Source organism: Microtus ochrogaster, chromosome 6, assembly GCF_000317375.1.
Source record: "Microtus ochrogaster isolate Prairie Vole_2 chromosome 6, MicOch1.0, whole genome shotgun sequence".
NCBI lineage: Eukaryota > Metazoa > Chordata > Mammalia > Rodentia > Cricetidae > Microtus > Microtus ochrogaster.
Genome location: NC_022013.1, coordinates 22,848,615 through 22,861,460, shown reverse-complemented (window position 1 = coordinate 22,861,460; position 12,846 = coordinate 22,848,615). Strand labels below are relative to the sequence as shown.

Sequence of the window (12,846 nt, the reverse complement as noted above, 5' to 3'; positions counted from 1 at the left end):
AGATGGTTGTGAGCCACCATGTGGTTGCTGGGAATTGAACTCAGGACCTTTGGAAGAGCAGGCAATGCTCTTAACCGCTGAGCCATCTCTCAGCCCTTATTTTTGTTTTTTGTTGTTTTATTTTGTTTTGAGACAGGGTTTCTCTGCATAGTCCTGGAGCTTGCTCTGTAGACCAGGCTGGCCTTGAACTCATAAATCCACCAACCTCTGACCTCCGAGTGCTGTGTGTGCCTCCATGTCCTGGCTGAGGTAATTGCTTAATTGCTAATTGATGTGGGCAGTGCCATCCCTAGGCAGGAGGACCTGGGTTGTCCAAGAAAGGAAGCTGAGCAAGCCAGAGGCTCCTGCATCATGCAAGCAGCATTTTCCCGTTAGTTTCTGCTTCAGCCTTGGCTTCCTTCTTGAATGGTCTATAACCTGTTAGATGAAGTAAGCCCTTTCTTCCCCCAAGTTGTTGTTGGCCATGCTGTTTATCACAGCAACAGGGAGTGAACTAGAACAGGTGCACACTCAGAGTTGAATTGGACAGTTATTAGGTAGTTCTGTATTTAACGGCAAGGGACCACCATTCTGTTCCCCTGCATTGGCTGTACCATCTCACCTTCTAACCAGCAAAACATTAGGATTCCAGTTTCTACATGTGCTTACTATGCTGATTTGCTTTGTTAAAAGCATCGCTGGGCAGATGTAATGGCTCAGAGGTTCAAGGCACTTGCAGCCAAGCCTAACAACCTGAGTTCAATCCCCAGGACCCACATGGGAGAGAACTGACCCCCAAAAGTTGTCCTCTGACCTCCACACATGTGCCTCTCCAAAATAAACAAAAGTAACTTTAAGAACAAGAAATTTACTTTAAATAATGTGGTTTCCTATTGAATATGCAGTGTCTTAGTCTGTATTTATTTGTAGAAGCATAAATGACTGTACATTTTACATCTATAGCCATAATGCAATTGATCATTATATTTCCACAGTGTATTAATTGCTACAGAACAGTGAGAAAAGGTTCTGATTTCAGAAATATACAGTTTGAGGGGGACAAACTAAAACCTTTTGCTTTAGATGCAAATTATCAATTGTTTTTATTTATCTATAGAATAATTTATGAATAATTTTCTACATGATGATATGATAGTGTGCTTTTTATTGAGAACTTCATACATGAATATAACATTTTCTACCCCCATTCCCTTCTCTCACTCCCCCGCCACTTTTCCCTCCAAACTTCATGTCTTCCTCCTTTTAAAAACTCTCTGAATCCGCTTAGCCCTGTGTGGTTATAGGACCATCCACTGCAGTGTGAGGAGCTTTTGGGGACCACATCCCTGAAGAAGACTTACTCTCCCTCCCCGTGCAGCATCAGTTAGGCGTGGGATTTCATGAGCCCCTCCCTCGCCCATGCTGGGATTTTGGCTGGCTTCATCTTGGCTGCACATCTCTTGCATGCCATGCCAGCCACTGCGAGTCGTGTGTGCAAGGGCCCTGTCATGTCACTGCAGATGTCCACTGCCTCTGGCTCTTGCCTTTGCCCCCTCCCCCAGGGTTATCTCTGAGCCTTCGGGGATGGGGAGTGATGTAGCCATTCACTTAGAGCTGTACAGAGCTGAGAATCCCACAGCCTCTGGTTGACCGGTTATAGGTCTCCGGATTAATCTCTATCTACGCACAAAGACGCTTCCCTGATGAGGGTCTGAGATGTACAGACTTTGATTCAGGACTGGCCCACATCCTGGATCTGCACTTTCCACGGTGGCTCCTGGGAAATCCATATTTGTTTTTAAGGAACTGCCGTATGTCCCTTACTTCATATCTCATTTTATCCTCTGAGAATCCCTTGAAGGAAGTAGGGTTACCCACTTCTTCTAGACCATCTGAAAGCACACAACTGATAGCTGACCAAACCAGGGTTCCAGACTGCTGTCAGATGCCAAACTAGGCCCATTCCAGTGCCCCTCACAGGCTTGTATCCTATCACTATTTTTAATAGAAATGTATTTTATTTTACTTTGTGTGTGAATGTTTATCTACATGTGTGGATGTATACATGCATACCTGGTACACCCAGAGGCCAGAAGAGAATATTGGATCCCCTAAACTGGAGGTACAGCTGGCTGTGAACCATCATGCAGGTACTGGGAACCAAACCCAAGTCCCTTGCAAGAGAAGCAAGTGCTCTTAACCACTGAGGCATCTCTCCAGCTCCACCCAGTTTTTTTAGGTGCTAGGATTTGAACCCAAGGTCTTTGTATATGCTGGGCAAGTACTGAGCCACTTAGCTGCATCCCAGCCCCCATTCTTCTTTGGCAAATCTTATCTATGTGTGTTCTCACCACTTGAGGAACTCTCTTCTTTCTTTAACATTCCTTTCCCTGTTAAAATATAATCCTTCTTTGTGCCCCTGTGGCTGTCTGCCAGATCCTTGGCTCCCTCTATCCCTTGCCCCATCTCCCTTCAGTCTTAAAGGGGTCTTGGTGGTGGCTGACCTCTGTAATCCCTCCACTGTGGAGGCCAGACTACATAGTGAGTTCCAAGCCAACCGAGGCTTGTGTGTATATATATCCTTTCTCCGTGTATATATTTCATTCTTTTATGTGTGTACCCATATACATGCACAGTGTGGGCAGAGGTCGGAGGCCAACTCAGGGGAGTGGGTTCTCTCCTTCCCAGGTGGGGAGCAAGTCATTAGTCCTGGCAGCGATGCCTTTTACCAGTGCTAAGCCGTTTCACCTGTCTCCGTAATTCCCTTTTCCTCGCTTACACAGGATGTAAGACCCCCTCAGTCTCACTATAGCAAATGCCAGCATAATTGCTTGAGGGTGAGGCCAGGTGTCTCGGGACCACTGACAGAAATCCCGAGACCACTCAAGGCAGGAATGTCTCAAGCTGTGGATGTGCAGGGACTTCCCAGATGTCCAAGGGTCAGGCCCTGGGGCTAGGTGCCCACTAGGATTCAGATCCTATGCCATTCACTCACGCCTGTAGTCCTGGGCCAGCCCTTAATTTTCTCTTCTGTAGAATGGGAATGGCAGTGTTGCCTGGCTCTCGGGTTGTCTCCGGGGTTGAAGGGATGAAAGTACAAATCCTGGCGAACCAACCACACCTGGCACAGAGCAGCAGATAAGGGAGGTGCACTGTTGCTGCCTTATTCTGCTATGGAAGCCATTGGAATGGAAATTTGAGAGGAAAAAAGACCCTAGAGGGCAAAGGGAATTGATGCCACTTCTCTGGCAGCCTAGTAAGGTGCGTCCATGGAGGATGATGGCCTGTGACTGGAGATATGCCAGCGTGAGCCACACAGTTTATACCCCCTGCCAACATACAGTTCTCAGGCGGGATGCCCAAGTTGGGGTCTGGGTAGAGGACGGAGAAGAGTGTGTATGTGGGGGTGGGAGTGGGTAAGGGTAGTCTCTGCTACCTTTGGGTGTCAACAATGTCTAGCCTCACCGGGTGGCGGTGGCACGTGCCTATAATCTCAGCACTTGGGAGGCAGAGGCAGGTGGGTCTCTGAGTTCAAGGCCGGCCTGGTTCTACAAGAGCTAGTTCCAGGACAGCTAGGACTGTTACACAGAGAAACCCTGTCTCAAAAAACAAAAACAAACAAACAAGAATCTTGCTTTTAATAAAGCTGGCCAGTGATAGCACAGGCCTTTAATCCCAGCACTAGGGAGGCAGAGATAGGTGGATCTCTGAGTTTGAGGCCAGCCTGATTTACAGAGTGAGTTCTAGGACAGCCAGGGCTATCTCAGAAAAGCAAACACCCCCCCCCCAAAAAAAATGGAATTTAAAAAAAGTCTAGCCTCATTCCTGGGCACTGTACAGAATCCACTCTGAGACAGATGCCTCGTGGTGAGAGGAGCCTGGCAGGCAGACAATGTGCTGTCCCTCCCTAAGTAAGGCACTGCAGCTCTCCCAGCATCCCGCACCCGTCCCCATCTGTTCTGTCCACTGGCACCATTCACAAAGAGTGAATGGCAGCATGCAGACTGCCAAACACATTACCATCGATGCCCATTACCTGCATATTCTTTGCCCCAGGAGGAGATTAAGGACCACCTGTGTTAAGGCCAAGTTCTTTGAGAGTAAAGGCCACGTGTTATATAGGAACTTACTTTGTACAGTTCCATCAATATTGAGTAATATGCTTTGATAGCCCAGCTTCGCTGTAGGCATCACTCCCCAGGAGGAAAATCTACCTAAATTCAGATCTGGCATTTATCATGTGCCTATGGGATGCCATCCAGGAAACCCTCCTATGGAACTTGAGAGTAGGTATGAGCACACCCATTATACAGGCAGAGACACAGAGGCTCCGGAAAACCAGAGAGCCTGCAGGGAGTGACAGGTGCAGGAGGAGACAGACCTTGGGATGGATGGCTTTGGGAGGACATGGTTTGGAGGAGAGTCCCGAGGCACACACAGAGGGGACATAAAGGGACACCCAAAGCCCAGAGGAAAGCCCTTACTTCAGAAGATTGTCCTCTTGGCATCCTTAGGGGACCCTAAAAGGAGCCCCTCCCTGCCTCCTGAGTTTGCCAGCGCTGTTGTCATAAGCGGTGTTCTCCAGTAACTTCTGCCTGTAGTTAGCTCTGTCTGCTTCCAGCATGTGTGACAAGGCTGCTTTCTTTTGTTCAATCCCGTCTACAACATGGCATTCACCTCTCCCCTCCCCCACCCCGTGATCTGATCCAGCTTGCTTCTGTTGTGTAATGATAAGGGACTCAGCTGCCAACAGTAGCCTGGGGTTAGTAGGCTCCAGGCCTGCCCACAGATCTATCTCAAATTCAGTATCTTCCCTGCCCTTTCCCTCTGATCCCCTGCCTCAGCTTTTCTCAGATCTCTCCCGTTTGTCTGAGTTCGTACCACACTGACACACTCAGGAAGCCTGCCTGCCTGCCTGCCTGCCTGCCTGCCTGCCTGCCTGGTGGGGAGAGGAGAGGCTCTTGCCTTCCTTCCTGCACATTCTCTTCCTTCTCAGGTCTTCCAGACTCTTGGCCTCTAGAGGCCTCTGAGTTACCTCTGGGTCTTTAGACTTCAAGGACCTGCCCAGTCGGGTGGGTGGGTGTGCTCTCTTTCCTCAGTTCTGGGAGAGTGGGAGAGATCCAGTGTTCCCGCCGTCATGAGTCAGAGGAGATTGCTGATACCCTCGGAGAGCAGGAAGGTAACAAAAGGGCTGTGAACAGGGCTAGTGATCCATGCAGCTGAGTTAGTGAAAACGGGGTACAAGGCTGGAAGGCACAAGTGGGCTTTCATAGCTCCAAAGGAGACGCCTAATTAAGAGATCGAATCCAGAGAGACAGCTGAGCCCATCTCTCCTCAGGGCCAAAGGGTCTGTCTTTTCATAGTGGTGTGTCCCCAAGTTACTTGCTAGAACACCCTGCTCCAAAGGCAAAGTAGACGTGCCTAGACTTCATTTCAGAGAGAAAGCTCTTCATAAGGGTAAAGCTGGCCTGCGCTGTGGGGCCTGCTGTAGAAACTTAGGCTCTTCCTTCATCCTGCATCTGTTGTCCAGGTGGAGAAGCCACACCCAAGGGTGGCCGGCGCTACACTGACAACCCTGCTGAGCTCCCTCCCGTGTCTCACAATTGGTTCTCCTCCCCAGGGTGACAAGGGAGATCTTGTGGCCCTGAGCCTCCCCTCTGGCCCTGGCCATGGTGACACTGATGGCCCCATCAGTCTGGACGTGCCAGATGGAGCGCCCGACCCCCAGCGGACTAAAGCTGCCATTGACCACCTGCACCAGAAGATCCTGAAGATCACCGAGCAGATCAAGATCGAGCAGGAGGCGCGGGATGATAACGTGGCGGAGTACCTGAAGCTGGCCAACAATGCGGACAAGCAGCAGGTGTCGCGTATCAAGCAGGTGTTTGAGAAGAAGAATCAAAAGTCGGCCCAGACCATCGCCCAACTGCACAAGAAACTGGAGCATTACCGCCGACGTCTGAAGGAGATAGAGCAGAATGGGCCCTCGCGACAGCCCAAAGATGTGCTGCGCGATATGCAGCAAGGGCTGAAGGATGTGGGCGCCAACATGCGTGCCGGCATCAGTGGCTTTGGGGGTGGCGTGGTGGAGGGTGTCAAAGGCAGTCTCTCTGGCCTCTCGCAAGCTACCCATACTGCAGTGGTGTCCAAGCCCCGGGAGTTCGCCAGCCTCATTCGCAACAAGTTCGGCAGTGCCGACAACATTGCCCACCTGAAGGACCCTATGGAAGATGGGCCCCCCGAAGAGGCAGCCCGGGCACTGAGTGGCAGTGCCACGTTAGTCTCCAGCCCCAAGTACGGCAGTGACGATGAGTGTTCCAGCGCCAGTGCCAGCTCGGCTGGGGCGGGCAGCAACTCTGGGGCTGGACCGGGAGGTGCACTGGGGAGCCCTAGATCCAACACTCTTTATGGTGCCCCTGGAAATCTGGACACTCTGCTGGAGGAGCTGCGGGACATCAAGCAGGGCCAGTCACACCTGGAGGACTCCATGGAGGACTTGAAGACTCAGCTGCAGAGGGACTACACCTACATGACCCAGTGCCTGCAAGAAGAGCGCTACAGGTGGGTACCTCTTGGCTTCCCAGCTGCGGGTGGGCCCAGTGGGAAAGGAAGGAAGCTATTCTGAGCTTTGGAGGCCACTGGAGAAACATCCAGAAGGGTCTTGCCATGCCGGGAGGAACCCCTGAGGAGCTTTCTCCAGACTGGAACAGGGGTCACTAGATCTCTGGAACAAAGGTTCTGCCGGTCGCAGGATACTTTAGGTCAGTGGTTCTCAACGTTCCTCACACTGTGACCCTTTAGTACAGTTCCTCATGTTGTGGTGACCCCAACCGTAACATTATTTTCATTGCTTCTTCATAACTTTAATTTTTCTACTGTTACAAATTATTGTAACAGTAAATTATTATTATTGTAAAGTAAATAACTAATATGCAGAATATCTGATATGTAACACCTGTGAAAGGGTCGTTCAACCCCCAAGTTGAGCATCACTGCTTTGGGGTGTTATGCTCTTAACTGACATAAGGGAGACTAAGACGAGAGCCAGCACCAGGTGTGATCATCTGGAGACTCTGGTTCAGAAAGAACCTTGGAGGCAGCTACCTGGGTTCAAATCCCAGATCTTCCTTATATTGGAGTAACTTAACTGAGCAGCTCACACTCTACACTGTTTCCCTATCTGTGAAGTGAGGGTAATGCTGACCTGACCTTATGGAGTAGTCATAAAGAGAGAATGAGTCGGCTAGGTGTGATGGCACATGCCCTTAATCCCAGCACTTAGAAAGCAGAGGCAGTCAGATCTCTGTGAGTTCTAGGCCAGCCAGAGCTACATTGTATACATTGTAATACTGTTAAAAAACAAACAAACAAAAAGATGAGGGCAGGACTGGACACATGGGTGGGCTGCGTGTCACTACCGACAGTGGTTTGTAAGAAGTGCTGTCACCTCCTTTTTTCCTACCAGGTATGAGAGGCTGGAGGAGCAACTGAATGACCTGACTGAGCTCCACCAGAATGAGATGACCAACCTAAAGCAAGAGCTAGCCAGCATGGAGGAAAAGGTGGCCTACCAGTCCTACGAGAGGGCCCGAGACATCCAGGTATGGCCCAGGATATGTGGATAGAGCTGTAGACACAGGGTACAGGTGACAGCATTGGGGTGGACCTATCACATAAGGCATGATGAGCAGAGGTTTATCTATAGCATGGAGGAAAAGGTGGCCTACCAGTCCTATGAGAGAGCCTGAGACATCCAGGTATGGCCCGGGCCTCTCTGGGGATGTCCTGATGTGTGGATAGAGCCGTAGGCCCAGGGTACAGGTGACAGCATTGGGGTGGACATATCACACAGGACGTTTATCCATAAATGATGAGCAGAGGTTTATCCATAGGGCAGATAGGTACAGGATGCAGAAGAAGGCAGTGTTGCTGGGGTAGAGATAAGAACAAGGTAAGTCCTTGGCCAAGTGTATGCATTATGCAAAGGCAAACTGGTAGGCAAGGGCCACTTATGGTTGCCACATCTTTGGTATCAGATTTACAAATGAATTAATTGTTATTCCTGGGCATTTGCCTACCTCAATTTGGAGCTGGAATCAATAAGCAAGACTTCCTCTTCCTTACATCCTCCTCAGACAGTCGTCAGTCAAGTGTTCTGTCCCCAGTTGTAGGTATACCCTTCTTGGCCCTGAAGAGGGGCTCTGTTACCACCTTCTTGGTACAGTGGCATATTAGTGTATTCTTTGCTGTAGCGAATGTGTAAGGTTGAATAATCTGTAAAGAGAAAAGATCCACCCAGCTCTCCTCTCTGAAGACCCAAGAGGATGTCATCCTGTCTTTGGAGCTGGTAAAGACCGCATTGCTATAGCCTCCCAAAGACAGGGACTGTATAGGAGAGTCACACAGTGAGGCAGAAAGCCAGAGAGATTTAGGGGTCAGATTTTCTCTCATAGGCTCTAATTCTTTACATTACACACACACATACACACACACAAAAAGGTTCTGCAACCCTAGCATTGCCATGACAGAAACCAATCTTCCAGCTCACAAACCCTTGGAGATCACACTTAAGCCCTATGGGGAAAAGAACAGGCAGACTGGGCTCAGTCTAGAATCTCACCCACCCTGAGCTCCCTTACACCACCCTCTGTCCCCTGCAGGAGGCCGTGGAGTCCTGCCTGACCCGGGTCACCAAGCTGGAGCTGCAACAGCAGCAGCAGCAGGTGGTGCAGTTAGAAGGTGTGGAGAACGCCAACGCACGAGCTCTGCTGGGCAAGTTCATCAATGTGATCCTGGCACTCATGGCCGTGCTGCTGGTGTTTGTGTCCACCATTGCCAACTTCATCACGCCCCTCATGAAGACACGCCTACGTATCACCAGCACCGCCCTCCTGCTCCTCGTCCTCTTCCTCCTCTGGAAGCATTGGGACTCGCTCACCTACCTCCTGGAGCGTGTGCTGCTGCCCAGCTGAGCAGCTGCTATTTCGCCCTGTGCTCTCCGGGTTCCACTGGCCACACATCTCCAGGAGGGCCTGGGACTCCTGAGTCCCTTGGATTTTGTCACATGTCCTGTTTGGCCTCTTGCCCAAACTCCCCATTCGGCAGCTCCTGCCCCTTCTCTGCACTGCTTCTGTTTGACACCATCTCTTTTAGCCTGAAGGTTGCTGGGGAGGTGTGGAGGGGTGTGGGGGCGGGGGGGGGGTCAGGGCTGGAGGAAGTGGAGACACTCATGGCCAAATGGAGCAAGGGAGGACACCAGGGCTGCATTGTTTGAATTATTTAGTCATGTGGGACTTTTCTGGGCTGACCTAAGGATGGCCTAGGTCATGAAGGCCCCTAAGATATAAGACCGGTCTCAGTTTCCCTAGGAAAGAGCCCATCCTGGGGGTAGCCATAGTTTCCTCCCACAGAGATGGTCTGTCTGGATAGCCAGTGGGAGGCTGTGCTGACTGAGTCCAGGAAGGGGAGGGTCCCCAGCCTTGGGACAGAGGGCAGGCTTGACACAGCCCCCTAGGAGCTCAACCTGCCCTGCCCCTGCTCCTCTCCTCATGAGCTGATTTGAGACTGGTTTCTGGAGGCTGGGTGAGGTGTGGCTTTGGATTTGTGTTTTCTCTGCCCATCTCTCTCCCTTCACTGGGTGTGCTGTTTTCTGAAAAACAGGCCCAAGCTCCCTGAGCCTCTAACCCAAACCTTTTGGCCTCTGGGATCAAGCTGAGTTCTATTTATTTATTTATTTATTGACTTATTTATTTGTTCCTACCTTTCCCTTGCTTCTGCCCAGCTGGGCTCCAGGGAGAGGACCTGCCCATTCTCCCTCTGCAGCCAGGGCTTATTCTTGGCTCACCACACTCCAGACCATGTACCCTCTGATGTTTCTGGCTGAAAGAAGGGGTACGTGGCCACCCAGCCCGCTCTCCCAAGCAGCCCCACCAGATGGGTGGAAGAATCATGGCCTCTTTTATATATACCTATTTATTTTATACATGTGTCTTTGTGAGGGAATAGGATGTTTGTTGATTTACTTCTTTAAGGCTCTGGAGTGTTGCGTACGATTCTGTACAGCCCAGCTTCCAGTGGGCCCTTCCAAGCATAGTGGAGATTTCTCAGGATGGGAGAGAGGAACCCGTGAAGCAGGAGAAGCAGTGCCTGCCAGCTGTGGTGGACCTTCCTGAGAAATAAATATCCTCTACTTTTTCCAACCATTCTGTCTGGTGTTGATTGGTTAAGCTGTCTCTCTGAAAATCACAGGTTCTCTTCCCCACACTCAAGCATTCCGGGTAGCACAGGCTGGACCTCATCTATTGGCCTGAATTGTCTTCCTTCAGGAGACAACATTGAATGAGACATATCCACCCTCCAGCCTTGTTCTGAGCAACGTAAGTGAGGTGACTACCTTCCATCCAGGCCCAGTTTTGCCAGAGCACTTCCCAGGAGGGATGTGGAGTTAGGACCAGTTGTGGCCACAAGAGGTCAGCAGAGTCCGTACTCCAAAATCTCTCTCAAGATGCAGTTCCAAACCAGCATCTATTGGGGTTAGCATGGCTTTGTCACTGTGGTCTGGCTGGGGCAGGGAGCACCTGCTTCCCAAGAGCTGTGGTGTGATCCACAAGCCAAAGCTGTAACTGTGTCTAGGGCTCCAAGGCCTGGAGAGGACGCAGTACTGGCACCGCAAGGGGGTGGCATTGCCAGTCTGACTTTGGCGTCTGTGTTAGGTAGTTTTGCCAGACTGCTTTCCAACTATTCCATTCCTGGTCCTTGCCCTCCCGGTTCTCCTCCAACTGCTCAGGCACGTGTACCTCTCTTGGGGGCCACAGGCGGCTCAGAGCCCACATTCCAGGGCCATAGGTAGGGGGTGGCCACTCCTGGCTACAGACATTTCCTACATTCCTCCCAAGGTCAGATGCCGGCTCAGAATTGGCTCTAAATGTCACTGCCAGCTGCAGCCCACACTGAAAGGGAGGGGGAAAGCGAGGCCACTCTTGGCCAGTTCTGAGGCTGCAAAGCAAACAGCCCGAGGGAGGTGGCAGGCCCCCAGCTACATCTTCTTTGTAGAAGCCAGCACTGGCTTGTTTTCCTCCTCGGGAATACAATGGTGCATCTAGCAAAACCCTGCTATCCTGGGGCTTGAGGCAGCCCTGTTTGTGTCTGCGCTGCCTCTGTAGAGAAGGAGCGTGAGTTGCCCCCACCTCCTGCTCTCCCCTGAGGTCCTGAGAGTGAGACTTTGTGTCAGGGTTACCACTTGTAGTCTGCCTCCTTCAGACAACAAGACCTTCCCAGAGCGCCCGTCCCACAAGCGTTGGTTCCACCCCCAGATTGCTGCAGAGCTGTCAGACTGGTGGACTCCCACGGCCTGGGTCCCTTATAGTGAGGGCAGATGAAAGAGGAGACTTGGTGCCCCCTGGCTCCTTGGCAGTCAGCTGAACCAGAGCCAGTGTGCTTTGTATCCAGCAGAGCCAGCCCACTCGGCACCCTCGTGGATCCCAAAGCTTCGGCAAGTGCAAGCACGGCAAACCCGAAAGGCAGCAGGCAGCCCAGAACAACCACAGGGTATAGCTGGTTTGTCTGTGCAGTGAGGGAAAGCAGGAGACACTGGGGCCACAGCTAAGAGAGGAAGGAGAGCTCTAGCCAGAACTTTAGAGCAGCCTAGCCTCTCCTGCAGTGGCAGGCCCTGGAGTGAATCCCAGATCGGGGCTCAAACCCAGCACAGCCACCTGCCTTAGACCTGTTCCAGCTGCTCTCATGCCAGCTCCCCATCAGGAAGAATTGAGTCTCCAGCTGGGCAACACCTTTAATCCCATCACTTGGGAGGCAGAGGCAGGAGGAGCTCGGAGTTAGAGGCCAGCCTCTCCTACAAAGCAAGTTCCAAGATAGCCAGAGCTGTTACCCAGAGAAACTCTGTTTTAAAAAACCAAAACCAAGCCGGGCGTTGGTGGCGCATGCCTTTAATCCCAGCACTCGGGAGGCAGAGGCAGGCGGATCTCTGTGAGTTCGAGACCAGCCTGGTCTACAGAGCGAGTTCCAGGACAGGCTCCAAAGCCACAGAGAAACCCTGTCTCAAAAAAAACAAACAAACAAAAAAAAAACAAAAAAAAAAACCCAAAACCAAAACAGAAAGAATGGAGTCTGATGGCCAGCTCTGGCAACAGGAGACATCCATGGCATTGCACGCCTAAACGTAATGGCACAGGACCTGGAACTGAGTGAAATGACCCAGAGTGACCTCTGCACACTGACCCTGGGTGCAAGGCCCAGAACTGCTTGAAGAAGTTGAGGTGGACTCTGTAGAAATATGCAGTGGGGCAGAGGCAATGCCCTGACCTGAAGACCCAGGAGAGGCCTTGATCCCTTTTCTCCAGACTAAGAACCTGTTTATTTGCCTACCTCGTCTCTCTCTCACTATCAGCAAAGCAGGGCCCAGTCCCAAGGCTCAGTAGAGGATCAGACGAGGCCTGCCGACCCTGAACCAACATCAAAGCCTTACAAATTTATCAGCATGAAGCCCTCCCTCCTCTAACAGGTGGGTGTCTAGGAAAAAGGGTGAGAAGTGATTTCGAGGTGCCAGGGTACGAGCTAAAACTGCCAGGCCATGTGCCCAAGTTTCCCCGCTTTAGTGTGGAATGATGCCTGCACTGCCTTTCTAGGCACAAACATGTCAAGAATCCCCCAGTGCCCCCAAAGGACCCCTACGGAGCTTTTTCCAGGAGGGTCCCCAGCCATCTGGGACTCCACCGGGAACTCTGATCTGCCACCACGGCTGGGCAGGGCTTAAGAAGTAGCCAAACCGCCGGGCGATGGTGGCGCACGCCTTTAATCCCAGCACTCGGGAGGCAGAGGCAGGCGGATCTCTGTGAGTTCGAGACCAGCCTG

General features: G+C 51.5%; 1 protein-coding gene across 3 annotated transcripts in view; it reads left to right on the top strand.

Moving 5' to 3' along the window:
- The window catches only part of Tmcc2 (transmembrane and coiled-coil domain family 2), a 39,058-nt gene extending 28,883 nt beyond the window's left edge, over positions 1 to 10,175 (top strand). For all 3 annotated transcript variants that reach the window (XM_005348340.2, XM_013346775.2, XM_026779668.1), the window contains 3 exons: positions 5,600 to 6,540; positions 7,445 to 7,580; positions 8,640 to 10,175. In XM_005348340.2, the coding sequence (XP_005348397.1) occupies positions 5,600 to 6,540; positions 7,445 to 7,580; positions 8,640 to 8,951 (1,389 nt within the window). In that variant the 3' untranslated portion in view covers positions 8,952 to 10,175. The remainder of the gene's footprint in view (positions 1 to 5,599; positions 6,541 to 7,444; positions 7,581 to 8,639) is intronic.
- Positions 10,176 to 12,846: the final 2,671 nt, after the last annotated feature.